We start from the raw sequence: 22195 nt of genomic DNA, 5'->3' as shown, positions 1-22195 counted from the left end.
CACCCCAACTTTCTCTGTCCTATTCCATTACTGTTTGCTGTTGCTTTGGAGCCTCGTAAATAGGGCATTGAAAACACTTCCTGCAGCTGAAAGAAGCCCTGAGTAGCTTGTCTCATTCCCAGCGTGCAGCTCAGCAAGAGATCCGTCCTTCTCTGTCACTGTCTCTTTTGCCTGTTGTAATTCCATCTGCCTTTCTCTGACTCCGCCTGTCTCTTTCTGTTTGTGCCTCTCTACACTCTTGTCCTTTCTGTCTGAATCACAGTTGCTTGGTCTCTGTGTCCCGGTGCATTTGTCTTTGTTGCCCTGTCTTTCGGTCCTTACACCATCCCCTTTCCCACCCCTCCCTCTACTTCCAGAAGGCTCAGGCAAGGAAATAGAGGCTAGAGACTCTCCTGGCTTCCCTCTTCATCTTGCTGAGCCTGCCACTGAGCCCGCCGGCCAGGAGGGCCGCTGGTCCCGCAGCCGCGGGTGGCCTACAGCCAAAGGAGGGAGGAGCCCATCGGGGCGGGACTGGCCCTAGGTCCACCTCATAAAGCCAGGGGCGAGGGGCGCGACGAGTTCTGGAGAAGCCCTGGAGGGGCTGCTTGGTCCGACAGTCCCCAGAGGCTGAGTCAGGGCGCTGCCGTGACATGCCGCGGAGCCCCCGGACCGCGCCGAGCTGGGCGCTGCTGCTGCGGTTGCTGGCGCTGCTTCGGCCGCCGGGGCTGGGCGAGGCGTGCAGCTGCGCCCCCGCGCACCCCCAGCAGCACGTCTGCCACTCGGCGCTAGGTGAGTCCGGGGGCGCCCTCGAGGTCCACGGCAGGGGGTGGCTGTGTGGGGTCGAGGCAGGGCCCAGCGGCAGACCTGGAGTCTGGAGGGAAGGGGAGGAGCTCCAATCCCGCACCAGTTGCCTCCTGCTGGGGCCCCGTGGGTCGGGCAGGGCCGGCGCCACAGCCACCTTGCAAGCGGCGCGACCCGCAGACTTGCGAGGGAACAGACTGCATAAAGGGCCTCCGCAGCGACCCCCTCTCCCCTGCCTACTGCAGTTACGGGGGTGGGGCGGGGGGTGTTGTCACTGAACAACAAGTCTCCGGAACTCTCCCGTGATTATTCTGATCTACTGGATGGGGGAAGGGAAAGCCGGGGGCCAGGGGGTTGCGCTTTCATTATAAACATCCTTGGGTGTCCAAGCCTATAACTGAGGTTGTCACCACGCTCTCACTTCAACACACACCTTTTGCCCTTTCTCTCCCTCTGCCTGGAATGCCCTTCCTTGAAACCCTTAAATTCCTGGCAAACTCCTGTTCATCCTTCAAGATCTTACTCAGGTGTCTCCTCTTCTCTGAAGGCTTCCTGACTCCTTGGTGCTACCACAGCACCTCTGTGCTCCTACCATGCTGTGCTGTTGGTCTCTCTAAGGGTGTTCTCCACGACACCAGAGTTCTGCAGGGTGCGGACCCTGTCTTAATCATGTTTGTGGGTCTAGTATCTAGCGTTAGGCCAGGCACAGAGGAGGAACTCATAAACAGGTTTTGATTAATACCCAAGTGGCAAGAGATGAACTACCTTTGTGCAGGGTCAGGACATTTATCAATTCATAAACATTTACCAAGCTCGGCCAGTCTCCCTCTGAGGCCTTGGGCTACAGCAGTGGATGGCCGCACACCAACTGCCCTCAGGGGGCTCCTGCTTCCTCCTCTACCTGCTGCACCTCCACCCTACTGCACCCTGGCTGTGGAGAACCAGACTCCCCAAACCAGCTGCTAAAGTGCAGGACCCAACAGGCCCGAGGGTTTTGGAACTTCCAGCAAGTGCAGAGGAGTTTCCCTCACATGCAGCATTCTCCCCATAACCCACCAAGACCTAAACCCAGAATTCCCCTGCGCAATTCTCCAGGGGCGCCACGTCATCCAGATCCCGGATGGACTGCTCCCACGTGTTGCTGAAAGTTCCCTCTTTTCTCTTCCTATGCAGCAATCCGGGCCAAAATCTCCAGTGAGAAGGTAGTTCCTGCCAGTGCAAACCCTGCTGACACTCAAAAAATGATCCGGTATGAAATCAAACAGATAAAGGTACATGGGGACAGGCCAGGGCAACTACCCCCTTGGGCTGTTAGGAGGAGTGGGGTCTGTGATCTGGGAGCGGTGGGGCTGATAGGTGAGGCGGCCTGGCTCAGCGGTGTTGGGGTACAGATGCTCACGTGCAGGGGATGACATGTAGGCAACAGGCCCACTGGAGCCAAGGCACAGTGCAGGACAGGCCCTCAGAGCTTGTGCATAGGGCTGCTAGAGGCACCTCCCTTCTCACTGGAATCAACCGAGGTTTAGATTGTTTTAGAGAGGAAAGACCCAGTTGGGCCATCCGTGTGCAACAAATCCTGAACTAGACTTTCGCTTAATTTTTTTAGATTAAGAAAAAGTTTTTCCTGTTAAGATATAAACTACATTCACTGACCCAGTACTGCTCTTTTGTAAATGCTTTCAGATGTTCAAAGGGTTTGAGAAAGTCAACAATATTCAGTATATCTATACACCTTTTGATTCTTCCCTCTGTGGGGTGAAACTAGAAGCTAACAGCCAGAAGCAGTATCTCCTGACTGGTAAGTTAAAGATCAGCAAGCGGCCCTAAGTGTCTCTGCCCTAAGGAAGGCAGTCAAGGAGGAGCCCGGGCTGACCCTGGGTAGTGAGCTGAGCCAGGTGGCATTTTCTTGGGCATAAAACAGAGCTGTGTTACGAAGAGGCAGCCTAGGTCGGGAGGAGCCTTGGTAACGTCCCTTTCAGAGCAGGAGTCCTCACTGCCACTGGCTTGCTAGTTCACAGGTTGCTCTCCCAGCCTAGGGTAACTGGATCCATTTCCAAACAGCTTTAATTGGCATAAGATTTTTGGTATCTTGAGCCAGATTCGGCCATTCTGAAACTCTCCCTTATGGGTTCAGCTCTGCCCTCTATTCTACAGTGACCCTTCAGAGGGCTGAGGACGATAGATACATGCACTGTAGCTGCAGGTCTACTGGCTGTGGTTCCCAGACCCCTTCCTGCACTGGCCACCTTCAATGGGATATAGCCTGTCCTTGTCCCTCCCCAGCACAGGACCCCGAACTGGACACCACACTGCAGGAGAGGTCTTAGTTACACAGAGTAAAGGAGGATCGTGCATTTTGCAAACTCCCCCTGCAATACACACGTAACAGTCACTGTAGCCTACAACTGTATTCACTTTAGACAGCCGGGCCAGGTCACACTCTTGGCTCGTGGCTGACTCACATCCGAGGCCCTATTCTGAGGGTGCAGTAAAGCACAGGCCCTAACAGGAGGCTTGACTCTAACGTGATTCTGTCTCCCCAACCTTGGGCCCAGGCAGATCCCTCATACTGAACTGGCTGGGATAGAACAGTTAAAGAACCTCACAAGAGTATAATCCATAAGTGAATGAATGCAATACTGAATTATTTTGCAGTTCAGGGAAAGGTATTTGTGTGGTTGTAAACAGTTAGGGAAGCTTCATTGTGTAAGAGGGATCTGAATCGGCCCTAAAAGATGAAAAATATTTAGAAACAAGGCCAGGAAAAGAAAAACATAGCAGCTGGGGAGGACAGGAGGAGAAATTCCACTATCTGTCCATCCCCTTAGCAATGAATGACCACCTACTCACTGCCTGGCCTGGGGCAGGAGAGTGGAGACTCAGTAACAAGTCGCAGTCCTCAAAGAGCTCACAGTTCAAACTTCTGAGAAGTCATAGGCATTGGAGGCCACACTGGTAGGGGCCCCCAGCTCTGAGCATGTGCTGATCGGGGCGCCTCTGGATGGGAGAGGCAGAGGCAGGGCATGCTCCTGAGCCCTCCAGGTCCCAGGACTAGCCAACGAGGCCACCTCCTTCCTGAGCACCTGCCCTCTGCCTGCCTAGCCCTCTCCTAGGTACGGTGGTGCATCAGGGGAAGCAGGAAACGTGCTGGCTGCTCTCACAGAGGTCAAGTCTAAACGAAGGTGGGGTTAGGTGACGAAGCACAGGCGTACTGAAAAGTCATCAGTGGCGCCTGCAGAAGGCACAAGCTCTTCTGCCTAATACTGAATGCACTCTGTGACCAGACCCTGCTGACCTCTCCAGCCTTGCCTCCTGCCACTTGTCAGTGACCGTTCCCAGCCCCTCGCTTCCCCTAGAGCTGAATGAAACTACTTGCGGTTGCAGTAGGTATACTGCTGGGCTACACCCCTCTGTCCCAACATCCAGAAGTTCTTCCCCACTTATCTGGCAGGTGAACTCCTACGCATCCCTTCAAGGCCCAACGCAAGCATCATCTGCTCTTAGACACCTTCTTGCCCCCAGCCCTTCCACAGACAGAGATAATTTTTCTTTCCTTTGTTCTTATACTGCATCTTGTATATAATCACACAACAGTGTCATTTTTGCCTACTTATCTGTCTACCTTACTAGTTTTTAAGCTCCTTGGGGGCAGAGATCCTGTCATATTTATTTCTGTATTCCTGGTACCAGGTCATAGTAGTTGCTCAGGCAGTAAATGACTGAGCGACTAAAGTTCTAAGAGAGGTGTGGGCTAGCATGGTCAGGGATGGCTTTGTGGACGAGATAGTACTAAAGAGGGCCTTTGGAGATAGGAAAGAGTTTGATAAGTAAAGAAAGGGAAGGGGAAAGACTTAACCAAGATAGGTATCACTGGGGCAGGAGACTGGCCTGTGTAGATATTGGGAAGGGTTGAAAAGGAAGAAAGACCTACTATCTGTTGAACATCTTCTGTGGGCCCACAACTGTGCTGGGAATTTCACAGACATTCTCTCATTTAATCCTGCCAATAACCTCATTATTCTCATCTTTCAGCTGAGAAGTTACGTGACTTTCTTAAGGTCACACACTAGTAAATGATAGAAGAGAAGGGGGTTCCACCAAGATTCTGACTTAAAGCCCACACCCCTCTGTCTACACCATGCTAGCGCAAAGGCCTTCACCCCACAATTCTCCCTCATACAAATACCATCTGGTAACAGCTTTGATATAAAGACAATAGAGGTATTTCTGGTTCCTTCACTGAGCCCCATGCCACCACTGCCACCAAAAGACATTGAAGAGGCTGTGATCTGGGGCTCCTTCAAGAATCCAGGCTCCTGGAGCTCCAGGAGCAGATTCCTCATGCTGGGCTCTCCTCCACCTCCCCTTGAAGGTCAGATCCTCAGTGATGGGAAAGTCTTCATCCATCTGTGCAACTACATCGAGCCCTGGGAGAACCTGTCCTTTTTGCAGAGAGAAAGTCTGAATCACCACTACCATCTGAACTGTGGCTGCCAAGTAAGGAATGTCCATTTCCAAGGTCTTTTGGGGGTGGGGGAAGGGTCTTGAGCCATGCAGCCTCACCTTTCATGTATCCCTTCCTTCCTTCATGCATGATCTATTCACCTGCTGTACTATACTTGAGATCTGCGATGGACCAGGCATCGTATGAAGCTGGGGATGGGAAAGTGAGATGGCCCATAGTCCCTGATCTCAGAGCACTTACATTTTAGCTGGGAAGGCAGCCATCATATTAGGCAGATGGGGATAACACACTACCATTTAAAGAGAGTCTACTCTTTTTGCCAGGACCTGTAATGGTTAATTTATTTAAAATAGTTAATTTAGTCTTTAAAACAAATTTTTGAAGACTTAAGATTTCCATCTTAAGGCGAAGAAGTTAATGCTGTGGGAAGTGAAGTGACTTGCTTAAGGTCAGTGGTAGAGTAAGGACCTTCAGGTCTTTCTGACTCCAGAGATGCCATGAGGGAGGCAATACTATATATGCAGAGCACAGGGGGAAGGAGAACTAAGGGAGAAATTTGGAGACTAGGAAAGGCTTCATAAGGGAGGGGGCGTTTGAGTTAGGCTGTAGGAGAACATGTAGGAGTCTGAAAGGCAATAATGGAAAAAGGACACCCTACTCACTTTGATGTTGTGTGGTTATGGCTCTAGATCACCACCTGCTATACGGTGCCCTGTACCATCTCGGCTCCCAACGAGTGCCTCTGGACAGACTGGCTATTGGAACGGAAGCTCTATGGGTACCAGGCCCGGCACTATGTCTGCATGAAGCATGTGGATGGCACCTGCAGCTGGTACCAGGGACGCCTGCCCCTCAGGAAGGAGTTTGTTGATATCATCCAGCCCTAGGAGGGACCACCACATACCTTCAAGAATCCTGAAAAACAAGTCATTTTCCTTCCCTCAGAGCTCTGGCTGTCACCACCTGCCTCATCGCTGCCAGACAATGGGAAGTAACAAGTGGATGGTCTGGCCAGCATTAGGGCAGGGAACGGGCATATTACAGCTTGTGTCCAAGACCCCAGTCCAGAACCTGTCAAGGGCTAGGGAAAGTAGCATGACTTTTCTCTCCTGTCCTCAGCCCTTCATCCCTGCCTCCCAAACCCTTTTAGCTGAGCTGGTATTTGTTATTGATTCTGGCTTAGTTTCTTTTCCAAAGCTAGGACTATTCCTTTTTCTCCCCAGATAAATGTGCTTTCTTTTTGTCTTAACTGATCTGACAGGGGAGAGACGGTGACTATTATACATATGAGACGGTGTGGCGGCCTTGTGATGTACAAGACCAGAAGGTGGGTTGACAGTATCGTAAACAGGCTGGTTTGGAGAAATGAAAAGAACAACATCCTTTGGCTGTGTATCCTCTACTCCTCCTGTCTCAACTCATTCTGATCCTCTGATACACTTTCATCTGTTTGGGGGAGTGACTTGGGGGACACGGAACCATCCAATGTGAAGCCTACAATGGCCTAACCTCCCTCCATGTGCTGTAATCCCCTCTATACCATTCCTGGCAGAGGGCCTGGCCCAATTAGCAAGATAAGAACAGACTTGGGTATTGTCTCTCTAGGTTAACTCTACTTAATGCCCTCAACTGATGTCCAAAAGGCTTCTCCTCTGTCTCTTTTAGAAAGTCCTTCTCTACTAGATTACTAATGTTTTCATTCCTACTTCAAAACTTTTTTTTAAGCTAAAAAAAGCCTTTCTCTTACAGAGTTTAAATTCCCACTTAGCTTTTGACACCTCAGAGAGATCTTAAGGGTCCTCTCTTGAAGGCAAATATCAGGATAGAGGACGGGAGAAAAGTAACACAAGGGCCCTTGGGGCAAAAGGATGGTAGATGAGGAATACACTTTGCACGTGTTGCCGTTTTTTCCAGTGGTCAGCCTCCTAGATGCTACAGCAGGAAAAAGCCAGCTTTGAGAGTCCCTTCAGTCTTCAGCTCAGTCCCCTCTTGGACTCCCTGAAATCACCAAGCACAGACCCCTAGGGTTCCTCAGCCTCTACAGGGCTTCCTGACTTGTCCTAAAAGGGAAAGCCCTGATGAGGGTCTGAAGGATCTATTAAACACAAGGGCTTAAGGTTCCAGGGCCTCTCCTGGGGAAGGTCTGACAAAAATGAAGGAGGCAGTTCCTTTCGAGGTCCAGGGTTGTTACTCATCTTCCGTGCGTGGCTTGCTGATAAGCTGGGCCACGCACAAAATGCCAGGAGCAGGCTTCTCATTCACAGAAATGGTGCAAGTGGAGATTCCTTCTGGAGGTCTCTGTCCCAGAGTACCAGACTTGGAAAGCTATGGCAGAGAGAGTCTCCATTGGTGGGTTAAGGAGGACCACCAACTGACCAAGCAGGCCTGAGGCAGAGTACATGGGGCCAGAGAAGAAGAAGGGGGTCAAACCCCAGGTCACCACGAGGGAAAAACATTAGTAATAGCCTCTGTACCAACCATCCGTCCCATTTTTCTGCTCCTTCTGCCATCCTAGGATGGCCTCAGAGAAGGCACAGTGCAACCCTAGTCTTATCGAAATTTTGAGGAAGCCAAGGGAATGGAAGGGCCTGATGAATAACAACAGGAAGAACACCTTCCTTCTGAAGAGCACTTCACACTCTTCACAGACTATTACTTAAAGAATCTCACTTAAATTATGCAAGTACCATATTAAATGTCCTGGCCAGGAATAATTATGCCCACTTGCCTTTCGCACTGGGAAACTGACATGCAGTGAGGGAATGCAACCGTCCCTGACTTGTGGGGCTGGGCTTGGACCCGAAGCAGCTGGATCTTCTGATTGTTGATTCATGGATTTGTTGCTCGATAAAATGCCCTTGTTTCTGCTCTTTCCTATGCTGTCTCCAGGTTTTGGAGACAAGGGGCTGTCAGCTAAAACCCAGCCACCCTGGCTTCACAAAGCAGGTCTGCAGTTCAACCTCAACAGAGTCTCTGGGGTTGGGAGGCTGAGGCCCTCTTCAGAGCCCCATAGTCACCACGTGGCTAAGCTCAGAGTGTGAACAGCAGAGAGACTGAAGCCCGCACTCAGTCACCTACCATTTCTTTGTGGTTGGGGTAGTATGTCTGCTCAATGAGTGGGAACTTTTCTCCTCCCAGTGTCTTGTAGACGGCCACCAGCTGGGCAAACTGCAAAAGAGAAGCAAAGGTTTCGGTTTACTTAAACAGCTCTGGAACAGACAAAGTGTCAATCCAACAAATATTTGTTTGTCAATCAAACAATGATTTATTGAGTACTTGCTCACTGAGGGCTTTGTGCAAAGAGCTCTGAGGATATAAAAGAGGTGTCCCATTCCTATTCTCCAGGAACGTATGCTTTAGTTGGGGAAGGGAGAGAGTGAGCTAACATTCATTCAGTGCCTACTCAATTTTAATGATATTTCATTTAATCCTCATATCAAATTGATGAACTAGGTTCTTTATCATCTTCATTTTACATATGAAGCTCAGGGAGGGTAGGAAACTTGCCTAAAGTCATGGAGCTGCAAAGAGCTTGTAAAGCTGGGGTTGAAATTTGGGTCTCTAACTCTAAACACCTTCGTCTCTAGAGATGGCAAGTGATGAAGCTGGATAGGTAACATGGGGCCCAGTCATGGAAGTTCAAATGCCAAGCAAAGGAATGGTAGCTTTTTCCTGTAGGGAGAATGGAGTCATGGAATGCAGGAAAGACAGACCCAGTCTTCTAGGACTTACTACTCATCTACGAACTGATATCACTGGACCTTCACCTATGAGAAGCCAGAACAGCTCCATGGGGAAGAGATGAAGTACACAGACTTAAGTGTCAGGGATTGCCTTTGGCAAACATGTAGCACCCCTTGGTGCCCCCTGCCCTCCACACTTTATAAGTGAAGAAACTGAGGCCCAGAGAGGTCACTTGCCCAAGGTCACAGAGCAGTTGAGCCAGATTCATAGCCAGGCTCCCTTATTCCTAACCCATAACTCTCCCTACTCATAGCAGCCTTTCAGGCTCTAAAGAGATCACGCTCTTCCCACAGGAAGCTTTCCAGTTCCGCCCACTCACACACAAGCTCCCCACATCCACCCCAGTGTGCTGGCAGCAGGGGTAATCCAGCTTCTTCTCTCTAGTGCTACTGGGTTCACGCTCTAAGCCACTGATATCTGGAACTGCTAGTAGGAAAAGTTGCCAGATCAAATCTACCTTCTATTTATTAGAGAAAGGAAAGCTAGAACATTTTTCAAAAGCTCGGGTCCTGTTTTTGATCAGGGATGTTAGCGCATGAGTCAGTTCGGGGAGACGATAAAAGCCAGAACTGGGTGGTTAGAAAACTACAGTCTTCTGATTCTTCTTGCTCTGCTTGAACTTGCTAGGTGTCCTTAGGCAAATGATTTCTCCTCTCCAGGCCTCCTTTTCTTCATATATAAAAAGAGAGAACTGAATTTGATCAGTTCCTCAAACTTTTTACCACAAAAGAACATCTTTTTATTACATTTCCTCCCAAACTCCATGATCAAACTGTTGTTTAAGTGATCATCTGCTGTGGTCCTTTTGTGAGTAGAGATAGAATCTGTTATTCTTGAACTGCTGAAAAACATTGGAATTTCTGGGTCACTTCCCTAGTGACACGCAGTTGGTGACTCTAGATCTCTAAGGCCTCCTCCAGGGCTGCAAGTACGATTGATGGACTCTCAAGGCCCAAAGATTTTATTATTGGAAGAGACTTGAGAGAGTCTCTAGGCCAGACATCTCATTTTACAAATGAGGAGACTGAGGCTACAGAAGCAAAGGAAAGTGCAGGCTCTCACATCATGCCTGGACTTGGGGCTGCACTGGGACAGTGCCCAGGTCTCCTCCTGCCCAGTGCATTCTCCATTGTACCCTGCTGTCCTCGCCATTCTCTGGTTCTTCAACCTTCTCTGACTGTCAAGACCACCCCTCAGACCTTTCCTGCCTTCTCTGATTCTCTCCACCACCTCATCTGACCTTTAAGTCCTGCCTGCCCAGCTCAGCCTGGCTGGACTCCTGCTCTGTGTCTGGATACCTGCCTGAGCTCCCAAGGCTCTCCAGCCTCCCTGGAGAGCTGACACCAGCCTTGCCTCACAACCTCTGTCCTGCTGCAGCCCACGCCCTGGCGTGGCAACAAGGCAGTGGGGCCCTATCTTCCCAGCATGTGGGATTGTTAAACAGACACCACACCGATGCCAAGAAGGCCCACGGCAGGTTCTCAGAGTCCCGGCACAGCCAAGACTAAAATGGCAGCCAGTTCCCAGGTACTAGCTGGGCCTCTGGGAGCTCATGCTACCTCCTCCACCTCCTGCAGTCCCCTCTGCTCAAAGTACTGGGCTTGGCATCTAACCCCTGCCTCCTTGGAAACTTAGATTCAGTCACAAGCACACAGTCACCAATTAAACAAAAGGAATATCTGATAAGGGTTATTTCCACCATGCCTAGACAAAAGAATGGATTTGGGAGCTGGGGGGTGGTATTGGCAATGAATAGCAAGATAACCGTTCAAAGTTCAATATAACCACTTATCCCGTGTATCAGGAAAGACTTCTTGGATAAAATGGGATTTCAAGATCAGTCTGAATTTAATATGTTATCCTTATCCCCCCTGGAAATAAAATGCTTTAATTCAACTCATGTGCATCTGTCTGTAAAAAACACCCAGAGTGACAGGATTTTCAGATAAATCTGCAGCAATATGGGATGGTGGCATTCTTGCACTCTCTGGAATGCTACTTTCATTGGTACGTCTACTTCTGCTTCTAAAATCCCAGTGTGCCTGCCCTGACCAATGTATGAGATAGTGGATATGCTCAGAGACACTGTGATAGAGACAAGGTAGAGCCTTTCCCAGTCCAGCTGAGGCCTCTCCTCACACCAAGAGCAGCCACAATAAAGAAATTTAGAAAATACGCACCAAAGTCACCATCTCAGAGGGACCCTCCCCTCACAGTCACCAAATCTGTTCATTCCCATTAACAGACAGAGAACGATATATAAAATGCCATCAGTGTGGCAGCTGCTTAGTGAAAACGAAGGGAGAACTTGGTGTCTTGCCAGGGAGCCCTGCTGTTCTCATGCGATGCCAGCGGCAATGTGCTGGATTGTGAACGGGTGAGAATGTGAACCCTCACCAGATCCCAAATCCCAGGAGGGGCAAAGCCCCAGGCACAGGCTTTCTGATCTGCCCCTCCCTGGCCTCTGGCACAGTTTTGGAACATAAAGCAGGGAATTAGTTTCTTTCAGATCCCCAGTACCAGGGGACCGTAACACCAGGCTGGCAAGCTGGTGGAAGGTACTATGATTATTCCTAGTTTACAGACAAAGAAACCAGAGCACAGAGAGGTTTAGTCAGAAGGCTGATTAGTGAGGGCGCCCAGAAAAAAGCTGATAATAGCAGAATCGCCCTGTGTGGCTATGAGGGAGCCAAATTCTAACAGGTATTGCAGGGGTGAGGGCGGAAAGGGCTAGGACATGAGTGCAGTAGGCAAGGTCATGTGACTAAGGGGAAACCTGGTGAAGGCCTCCTATGTGCTCTTCTGTGATTAGCAACTCATTCAAATCACACAATTCCTGTAGCCTGTTTCTGCACAACTTTAGGACTCCAGATCCTCAGGCCAGACAGAGGGAAAGGCTGAACAAGTGGCAACTACAGCAGCTCCCAGATCTTTCTACTCCTTGCTCATTGGCCTTTCTCTCACACTGTCAGGTCTCCCTGGCTTCCAATGGAACAGGAAAACTGAGTTCAGGTGTGTAAGTAGAGGTGCTGGATCCATTTAGTTAAAAAACACCCCTGCCAGCTCCTTGAGTCTGGGAGCTTGGGGCCTGGGAACTTCACCATCAGCCACCAGTGCCGTGACCCTTGGCAAGCCAGTATGTGAGACCTGAAATGATTTTTGAAAAACAAGAAGAGGAGGATGTGATTACGGGCAGGCGTTTCCTTCCAAGAGGACCAGCCTGGAGCAGCAAAGTTATAGGAACTGGATCCCCCAGCTGTCAGAGGGGAGGCCAGAGAAGCCCAGGACCATCACAGGCCACTTTCCCTCCTAGCGTCACTCTTATCTCTGCTCAGACGTTTCTACTGCCTCCAAGACTTCCAGACTAGCCAAGGAGGAGAACGCCGGACCACCTTCTTCCTCACATGATAACCCAATTTATGCGAGAGAGACTGTCATCTAGAGAAATCCTTGCCCTGAAACTTTGGTAAGTTACTTAATCCTTTCTGGGTCTCATTTCTCTGTAATAAGTGATAATAATGATAATAACTTCCTTGTAAGGTTATTGTGAGGATTAAACGAAGTTAATGTAGGAAAATCTCAGATGATGGCATCACATAGTAAGTGGTTTTATACTCTTTACCTTCCTTCTTTAATTTTCACACCTCTACGTGAAGGGGTGAGAGCTGATGATCTCTAAGGGCACTTCCAGCACATAGAAGTGTCTGACTGATATATGTGTGGATGAATCTCATTTTAAGGTTGTTGAAACACTTGGTAGGACTCTGACATGGACATCCCTCTGAGATGGACCATCCCCTTGGTCCCCACTGGCCTCAGGCCTTTCCAATGGTTAGATCTTTCACAGACAAGAAACTGGTATTTTTATTGTTGTATCCTATGGCTAAGGGCAGAGCCTACAGACCTGTAAGGGCATCTTCACAGAATCTGTGGTGTGACTTCGCTGTGAGGCCAAAGGTCCACGCTGCAGCAAAGGCGGCCCAGCCCGTGATGACAAAGTCCTACTGTGAGAGCCTACCCTACCCTGTGTCCCAGCTGAAGCTCCTCCCACATCTTCTCAGCTGGCACCTACTGCACCTGAATCACCAGTGGTCCTCCTAGGGACTGGGAGATAAGAGGACCAGGGTCCTACCCTTTTACCTGGCGGAAGGGTAACTCACTCACCACCCACGGCTTGTCACAGAAGTTGTAAATGGATTCCAGGGAGTTGATGCTGGGGAGGCCTGCATACTGCATGCCAATGATCAGGTGGCGGAAGTCCTCATTCTCTGCCATGCCAAACGCATGCTGCCGGATGAGCACGAAGTCTGGTCGGAAGGACCTGGTAAGAACGTAGAAGTCTGCCATCAACCAGAACCTCAGGTCATACATCCGCTTGTCTCCCATCTCCAAAGACCAAGACAGGGAAGGAGTCTTAGGGGTTACCCGAGCCAAGCCCTTCAGTTTATCACTGCTATTCTTTTATGGACTAGGAAATGAGGTATTATGTTTGGCACTTCTCAAAGGAGATTTGAACAGATTTCTGAAATTCTCTTATTCCTCTGGGTTAAGCACTGTCTTTTTCTAAGGTGCAAAAGCCCTCAGGAGGGAAGAAACACTTTAGACCCTCACACCTTATGTCAACAAGAATTTTCCCTGTCCCTATGGGGCACGACAAGAGCTGAAGTTCCTGTGCTCCAGAGTTGGTACCCCAAGGGGGGGCAGACTCTGAAGACAACACACTTGGCTGACTTCACTGCCCTGCTGTCTAGATCCCTGATCTCAGCATCCTGCTCTGACGCTTTAGAGCTGCTCCTTAAAATAGGCAGTGCCCTCATCAGGTCCCCGGGTGAGCAAGGGTCCAGGCTGGCTGAGAACAGATACCAGACGTCCCCATGTTATTCTTCCAAAGCGGATGCTAGGGAGGGGTGCAAATATTTTTTGCAGAACTGAGGTTGAGCAACTGGCTACAGGAAGCACTGGGAGTACAGAGTGTTCCCGTGCATGGGAAGGCTCCTTGCATTTCACCTCTAGCCAGCAGAGCTCCCAGCCCCAGCTGCTCCACAGGACCAGGGCCCCCATCTTCATGCCCTGATTCCACAGGAACCCCACCTTCCTGGAGAGTCAGTTCTGTGGCAGCATCTGCCCTCAAGGCTCTAGGCCTTGGCCATTTCACACATGTGTAATGACCTACCTGGTTCTCTTCCCAGGCACCCAACCCATCCCCACCTACAGCTCCAGCCCCACCTGGGCTCAGAGATCAGTCTTTTAAAGTGGGGGTGGAAGGACCCCTCCTCAGTCGCTCAGGGGAGCCAGCATCAAGTCAGGCGGCATGTGCTCTGACCTCCTTGTGCCCTAGTTCTGGGAAACTGGCTCCGGCTGTCTGCCTGAGACCAAACCTTATATCCCGGTCACACACACTGAGCTCTAGGCTTGCGGTCAGCTCCTGAGTCCCCACACTGCAACTGGAAGGGCCTGCCTTATTTGTGCCAGATCCCTCCCAGCACCCTAACATGGGCCTTCCTGTCACCACCCGCTTGTGTCATGCAATCCTGTGATTCATTCCATTTACCATTGGAGGAGCCCACCATTCTCTCTAGAAGGAGCTTCCTGAGCTCACTCCCATGTGGACAGACGTCTCTTTTTCTGTCCTCCTCAGTCTCCAGGATGGATGAGCTCACATTTCCTGACTTGAGGCTCCAGACGCCTGAATTCTGCCTTCCCTGTCACAGACCCAGGTCCTGTTGGACGCTGGCAACCTCAGTGTCAGGGTAGCGTAGATTGAGGTAGGGAAAAGGGTGAAGTGAACACTCTTCCTGGAGCAATACCCCGATGTCTGAAAACCTGAAGCCACGCTGAGCCCCAGGGAAGAAGAACACTGTGGGAACCTTTCTCCCTCATCTGGAATCCTCATCACTTCCCGCACAGAACTGTTGTGTTACAATTGATGATGTCTGTAAGTCACCCAGCACCTCACCTGGCATGTAAGTGCTTTGTAATTGCAAATTTTCTTCCACCCACAATGTCCCTTCCCACCCCAGGCTTTCCTATCAGACTTATGAGTTCCCAGGAATTTGGAACATAGAAAGAACACAGGGCTGGGAGTTAAGAGAATTCACATAGAACACAGGGCTCTGCTACCAACTTACTGAGGGAATCTAAGCAAATCAATGTAAAAAAGGAGGCTGAACCAGAGCAGAGGTTTCCAAACTTTTTTAAAAAAGCAATGGAAGCCTGTTTTCCAGGGGAAATATATTCAGAGATAAAAGCCCAGAGCTGCACTGGCTGAGGTAGGGCCAGAGTCTTGGAACACCTCTCACAGGAATCCAGTTACCGCTCAGAGAGCTCTGAGCCCATGGAGCTTTCTCTACCAGTGGACTACGACCTCCCTAAAGGCCGGAGCTGGCTTCCTCTGCCTTCCTCTACCACTGCCGCACAGCACACATCATCAACTTCTGCACACTATACATAGCAATGCTGTCCCACTGCAAGCCAGAGATGGTAACTGTGGTGACAGTGACAGTGACCCAGAGGACAGAAAGGACCTTACCGGACAACCTTTGTGCCATTCCGGAGCACCTGCATATCCACAGCATAGGTCCCATCTGCATGGGCCACCAGGTTGAGCTCTGAAAATTCTGCCTGGAAAATAACAGGAGGAGATTAAGAGCGTAGATTTCATGCTATGTGTTTTTTACTATGATAAAAAATGAATAAATAAAAATAACAGTAGGGGAGTAAGCCCACAATCCTGATTCTGCGAGGCCCTCCGCATAGCAGCAACAGCATCCCTTCCACCAAACATTTATTTACCGTTTGCAAAGCATTTTCCCAAACTGATCTCATCTAACTCTCACAGCTACTCTACAAGGCAGGAGGGGCAGAGATAGTTATCCTTATTTACCAAAGGAGCAGCTAAGTGACTTTTCTGGACAAACAAAACTTATTGTTGGCGGAGACAGGAGCAAAACTCAGGCTTTCTGACTCCCCACCCAGAATCCTTTGTGCTGCCTCTCTACAGAGCGGGAATGCAAACTGGGGCAAACATGCCCTTTATCGATTTCAACATAAATACACGAAGTTTTAGTTTAGGCAACTGCGTTTTTAGTTCTGCTCCGGCCCAACTAGGTGCATAAGATGTTCAGGCAAGTTACTTGTTCTCTCTGGGTGGACAGTTTCTCCCATCTATAAAACGGGAATAATTTTTTTACCAACCTTGCCTATCTAATAAGTTATTTTAAGAACTGAATGCAACAATGGATAGGAAAAGTACTCTGTAAATCACAGCACACCATGTAAGGAATGATGAGTAACTTCTATCATTACATAGAAAATACATGCATTGTTTAAACTGGACATCCCCCTATCCACTCGAATGGACCTAATCTTATTTATCATGAAGCAAAGGGTACAGGAAGATAAAAAATGAGCCTTTCAGGACTTCACTGCATTAAGATCAGGAGGTGCTCTCTTCTAAGTTCTCTTTGAAGTGTAGCCTCAGGTGCGCAGAGGAGGCACCACTGGAGGCCGCACACCTGAATGGCAGACGTGTGCCTACCCAGCAAGACCATGCCACCAGCAATATGTAGGTATGGCCATGTCCGAGGAAGACATTCCTCTAAAGTGTTCCTCAGCCTGAGAACCCTGCACCCAGAGGGCCCCAAGAGGTATGCTGCTTGCCTCTCTACGGACACCAGAGCCATGAAGAGAAGTCAGTGAAGTTGAAAGATGCAGCCTTCAGGACCATGTCTCATAGAGAGAAAAGTCCTGGAAAGGGTTGGGGGAGGAGATGGAGAGCCTAGAAGCTAGTGATGGACACTGATCTCCACTTGGCAGAACTAAATGGTTCATTCTGGAATGTCAAGAGGGGCCAACAATGATGCAGATGCAACCCTGGGCTCCAGGCTGGTTACCTGTTCCACTTTGATATCATAATCTCCAAGGACTTTTTTGCCCCGAAAGCACTTGGCCCTGGAAAAAAGGGAAAAAAACCCCACACAAATTAGTTCTGTACAGGTGTTTATAGTCAGAAATTCACTCTCACAAAGACGAGGACCATGGCAGACAGACTCCCAGAATGAGAGTCAAGAGACCTGGGTCAGTCTGCTATTGGATCACCATGAGACAGCCTCAGGCAAAGCACGGCCTCCCCTGTATAAAATAAACCAAGAGGCCTTTCACTCTCAGGCATTGTGATTTTACGATAACATCCTTAGTCTTTCCGCTACAAAAGGAGTATAGAAGTAACAATTTCCCTAATGTTACTCCTGGTAAAGACTAGGTCAATTTTATACATCCCTATAGTTTCCTTATCTTCCCCCATCCTGCCTTTCACTCTGATTTTCTAGTTGGTTTCCACCCTCGGAATTTTAGTTTCTAAGGAAACTGTTACTATTTTACCTCTTCATACCCATACTTCCCAAAAGGATTTGAGACAATAATTTAAAAAGCAAATATATCCAACAAAACAAGGATTAAAGGACAATCAATGAATGAAGGAGAGTTAATTATACCAGAAAAAAAGCAGGGGGCAGGGGGAGAGGCTGAGGAAAGCTACTATAATTGAACACAAAACCTATCCTGTGTTTCTGAGCAGTCAAGAGAATGAGTCAAGCCTGGATACACTGTACTTACTATCTTCCCTGTTTTGTCACGGAGCTGGAGGAACCTCACATTACAGCTGCCGGTAAGAGGACTGTTTATGCTTATATTTATAGCCATTGCTACTTTGCTCTTCACCTCCCCTTCCTCTCATAAGAGTTTCTTACCTGCCTTTATAGGCTGGTTCTCCACCTGTAAAAAGGGCCTTTCCACATGCTACCTAGGTTGGGCTTGCTTTCCCAGTGCTTGAAATTTCAAATTAGTATGTTTCACTGGAGGTTTTCTAAAAGTCCCTCTACAAAACAAAGGGATAAACTAACATTTATTGGGCATCATGTTCTAGGAATTATGTACTAGTTGCTTTCAAGAACATCTCATTTAGTCCTCATAACAACTTATGAGATAGGGAGAAAGGCATTCATTTTCGAGATGAGGAAACCAAGACTCAGGGGATAAAAATGGCACATTCAAGGTCATATGACAAGTTAGTGACAGAACCAATATTCACACCCAAGTCTGAGTCCAGAGTCGTTGGCGCTGCACAGCACTGTCTCCCTCTGCTTATCCATTCTCGCCATCCTCATTCCCACCATTACAAAAACTGACTTGTCATGTATGCTGCATTGCATGTGTCTTTTCCCCTTTTCCTTCTTCTGTGCAAAAGGGACTTGATGTTGTGAGCACTAGTTCTACTACAAATACTTCCTACACCGGTTCCTGTGAACTACCCAGGACGAGGCCAGGCTATTTCCTTTCCGATCTGGTTCTGGAACAGTCTGTTCTAGGAAGTTGTCATTTGTCCTATCCAAGTCCCTGGCTACCCTCAAATTGCTCCTCAGAGGCATTCAGCCATCCTGGAGCTGGAACACTTAAGTCCATCCCCTTACCTCTGCCCCAATTCCTTACTAAGCTTCATCAGCTTGCTTCCAGAGCCCTCTTCAACGTTCACAGCTCAGCAAGCCCCTTGGGCAAGGGACCTGTAGCACATCCCATCCCTTTTAGGGTTCCATCTTATTTATGAGTTTAAATAATAGTCTATGCACGGCACTATCACTGCTCTGAAGATCTTGAGGACTCCGTAGGTCTTCGTCCACGACTATAAACAGAAGGAACTGGAGTAAATGATCCAAGAGGTTCCTTCCCTGTGTTGGTGAGGTGTGCCTACCTTGTTACCAGCAATGCTTTTCTGATGCTTCCTCCCATCTTCCTGTCTCAAAATAGCTCTCCTTCTGTGAGGTAAGTCTCAGAGGCACTAACAATAACCTCTCATTCTGTATGATGCCTTGCATTTTCAAAGCACATTCTTGCCTTATTTGTTCCTTACAACTCTGTGAAGCAGCCAGGACACACAGTGCTGTCCATTTAACCAATGAGGAAAGAAACCCAGAGCAGCTAAATAATATGCTCAAATCATAGAGAAGTTCATAGGAGTTAAGCTTAGAACTAAGAGTTTATGTCTAAGTACTTAGATGCTGCCAAGGTTTTTAATTCACTCATTTATTTTGTGGGTTTTGAACACTGATATTGAAGTATGATTCTGTCTGCACCTGCCCATTGACCAAGTTGGCTAATGATACTGTTTTCAGGCCTTGTGCCCACCCCCAACTCTCCAATTATCTTAATACCTTTTCCTTAAGGTAATCTGTCCTCTTGGAAATCTTAGTTTGTGTTTTCCTGGCTCTGGGTGATGGACCTCTCTTGGCTGAGCCACAGTCTTATAGAAAAGCAGCCAAGATGGCAGGCTATGGAGCACAGAGTTTTCTTCTGGAGAATGAGCACATTCTCCCAGCTATTTTCATGAAAAATTTTGTAACTTACAAGCAAGTGACAGAATTACTTCCTGATCCTAAGAGAGCACTGTTAGGAAGCAGTGTGCTAGAATTCAGAGGGGTTCTGGATCACAGGGCTCTGGAATCACAGTCTGCGTGGGAATCCTAGCTGTACACTTCTTTGGTTGTGTGACTGCAAGCAAGTGGCTTAAAAAAAAAAAAGTATGTCACATAGTTAAACCAATAAATCTATCTATCTTCAAAAGAATAAGATGGATAAGATGAAAAATACATTTTTCCTTTCCCATTTCTCTTTCATCACACATACTCCCCATTATCAGTTGCAAGCATACCCTTCCAGTGTGGGGAAATTCTGTGCATATAACTGCATACATATATGTTTCAAACATACATATGGCATCATGCTATATAAACTCTTCTTTTTTGAACCTTAATTTTTTATTGCACTTAAAAATATACCAGTCCTTTGGGTAGTGTAGACATTTTAAAATATTAATTCTTCCCAATCCATGAACACGGGATATCTTTCCATTTACTACTTTATAATAACTTTGTATAGAATATAACCTATGAAAATATTGAATTACTATGTTGTGTGCATGAAACTAATATTGTAAGTCAGCTCTACTTCAATTAAAAAAATACATGTTAGTGATATGCTTTCAACACATACTGATAGACCTCTTTCTTTGTAATAGTTGCATGAAATTCCATTTGAAGGTCATACAGTAATTTAACCAATATTTACTGGTGATATGGAGGTTCCTTAAAAAACTAAAAATAGAACTACCATACGACCCAGGAATCCCACTACTGGGCATATACCCTGAGAAAACCATAATTCAAAAAGAGTCATGGGGCTTCCCTGGTGGCGCAGTGGTTGAGAGTCCGCCTGCCGATGCATGGGACACGGGTTCGTGCCCCGGTCCGGGAGGATCCCGCATGCCGCGGAGCGACTGGGCCCGTAAGCCATGGCCGCTGGGCCTGTGCGTCCGGAGCCTGTGCTCCGCAACGGGAGAGGCCACAGCAGTGAGAGGCCCGCGTATCGCAAAAAAAAAAAAAAAGAGTCATGTACCACAATGTTCATTGTAGCTCTACTTACAATAGCCAGGACATGGAAGCAACCTAAGTGTCCATCAACAGATGAATGGATAGAGAAGATGTGGCATATATACACAATGGAATATTACTCAGCCATAAAAAGAAATGAAATTGAGTTATTTGTAGTGAGGTGGATGGACCTAGAGTCTGTCATACAGAGTGAAGTAAGTCAGAAAGAGAAAAACAAATACCATATGCTAACACATATATATGGAATCTAAAAAACAAACAAAAAAGGTCATGAAGAACCTAGAGGCAAGACGGGAATAAAGACGCAGACCTACTAGAGAATGGACTTGAGGATACGGGGAAGGGGAAGGGTAAGATGGGACAAAGTGAGAGAGTGGCATGGACATATATACACTACCAAATGTAAAATAGATAGCTAGTGGGAAGCAGCCGCATAGCACAGGGAGATCAGCTCGGTGCTTTGTGACCATCTAGAGGGGTGGGATAGAGAGGGTGGGAGGGAGGGAGACGCAAGAGGGAAGAGATATGGGGATATATGTATATGTATAACTGATTCACTTTTTTATAAAGCATAAACTAACACACCATTGTAAAGCAGTTATACTCCAATAAAGATGTTAAAAAAAACACAAAAAAACCAAGTATAGGGACTTCCCCGGTGGTCCAGTGGTAAAGAATCCACCTTCCAATGCAGGGGACACGGGTTCGACCCTTGGCCGGGGAACTAAGATCCTACATGCCATGGGGCAACTGAGCCTGGGTACCTCAACTAGAGAGCCTGCGTGCCGCAAACTACAGAGCCCACGCCCCCTGGAGCCTGCGCCCCATAACTAGAGAGAAGCCCGAGCACCACAATGAAGAGCCTGCACACTGCAACAAAAGATCCTGCACGCCTCAACAAAGATCGCGCGTGCCGCAGCTAAGACCCAATGCAGCCATAAATAAATAAATAAATAATAAATGTTTTAAAAAGAAAAATTACTGGTGAGGGATTAGATTTCCAGTGTTTGGATTGTTTTTGCTATTACAAACAGAGCTACAATGGCTTACATTTAAGAATATATTCATAAGATAAATTATTTTTTCCAGCTTTATTATGTTATAATTGACAAACAAAATTATCATATTTTAAGTGTACACCATGATTTCATACATGTATACTTTGTGAAATGGGATAAGCACAGATTAATTACCACACCCATCACCTCACATTACTACCTTTTGTGTGTGTGTGTGTTTGTTGTGTGCATGTGTGTGGCGAGAACACTTCAGATCTACTCTCTTATTAGCAAATTTCAAGTATACAATACAGTATCATCCACTACAGTCACCACATTGTACATTAGAAGGATAATTTATTGCAGAATTGCTGGTGTAAGGAATAGACAGAGAGTTTTTACTGATATCAGCACACTGCCCCCCACCCAAGAAAAAGATTATATCACTCTCCCCAGTGTTTGAAAGTTTGGGAAAGTTACTTCACCTCCCTTAGTTACCCCCCCTCCCACAGTCCCTTGCTTAAGCTGGGCACACAGAAGGTGCTCAGTAAGGACTTTCCGACCGCCAGTCTTGTCAAATCAATACAAATTCACCCCCTGGTGCTCAGTCTAAACAGAAACCAAGATGTACATCCTTGAAGCACAGACTAAAAATATCTATGGTGCGTGTGTTGTCAATTTCCCCCTATTGTAACATTTTCTTAACAAGCCTACCAGCTGAGGATCTTTGTGAGTTTAATGGCTTGCCCAGACAATGAACCACCTCC

The 22195-nt window shown here is 47.8% G+C and overlaps 2 protein-coding genes across 2 annotated transcripts in view; one reads left to right on the top strand and one right to left on the bottom strand.

Annotated features, from left to right (window-relative positions):
* The window catches only part of SYN2 (synapsin II), a 172855-nt gene that overhangs the window by 29170 nt on the left and 121490 nt on the right, over positions 1-22195 (bottom strand). The window contains exons 2-5 of the mRNA XM_060109559.1: positions 16882-16939; positions 15519-15610; positions 13154-13310; positions 8324-8413 (exon numbers count right to left, since the gene is read on the bottom strand). Of these exons, the coding sequence (XP_059965542.1) occupies positions 8324-8413; positions 13154-13310; positions 15519-15610; positions 16882-16939 (397 nt within the window). The remainder of the gene's footprint in view (positions 1-8323; positions 8414-13153; positions 13311-15518; positions 15611-16881; positions 16940-22195) is intronic.
* Positions 625-10867, top strand: TIMP4 (TIMP metallopeptidase inhibitor 4). Its single transcript, XM_060109560.1, has 5 exons — positions 625-768; positions 1954-2051; positions 2464-2578; positions 5153-5277; positions 5935-10867. Exons 1-5 carry the CDS (start codon positions 630-632, stop codon positions 6130-6132), a joined length of 675 nt encoding a protein of 224 aa, XP_059965543.1. The 5' UTR covers positions 625-629; the 3' UTR covers positions 6133-10867.

The sequence above is a fragment of the Mesoplodon densirostris genome, chromosome 10, assembly GCF_025265405.1.
Source record: "Mesoplodon densirostris isolate mMesDen1 chromosome 10, mMesDen1 primary haplotype, whole genome shotgun sequence".
Taxonomy (NCBI): domain Eukaryota; kingdom Metazoa; phylum Chordata; class Mammalia; order Artiodactyla; family Ziphiidae; genus Mesoplodon; species Mesoplodon densirostris.
The sequence above is the reverse complement of the archived record's forward strand: the minus strand, read 5'-3'. Positions and strand labels throughout refer to the sequence as shown.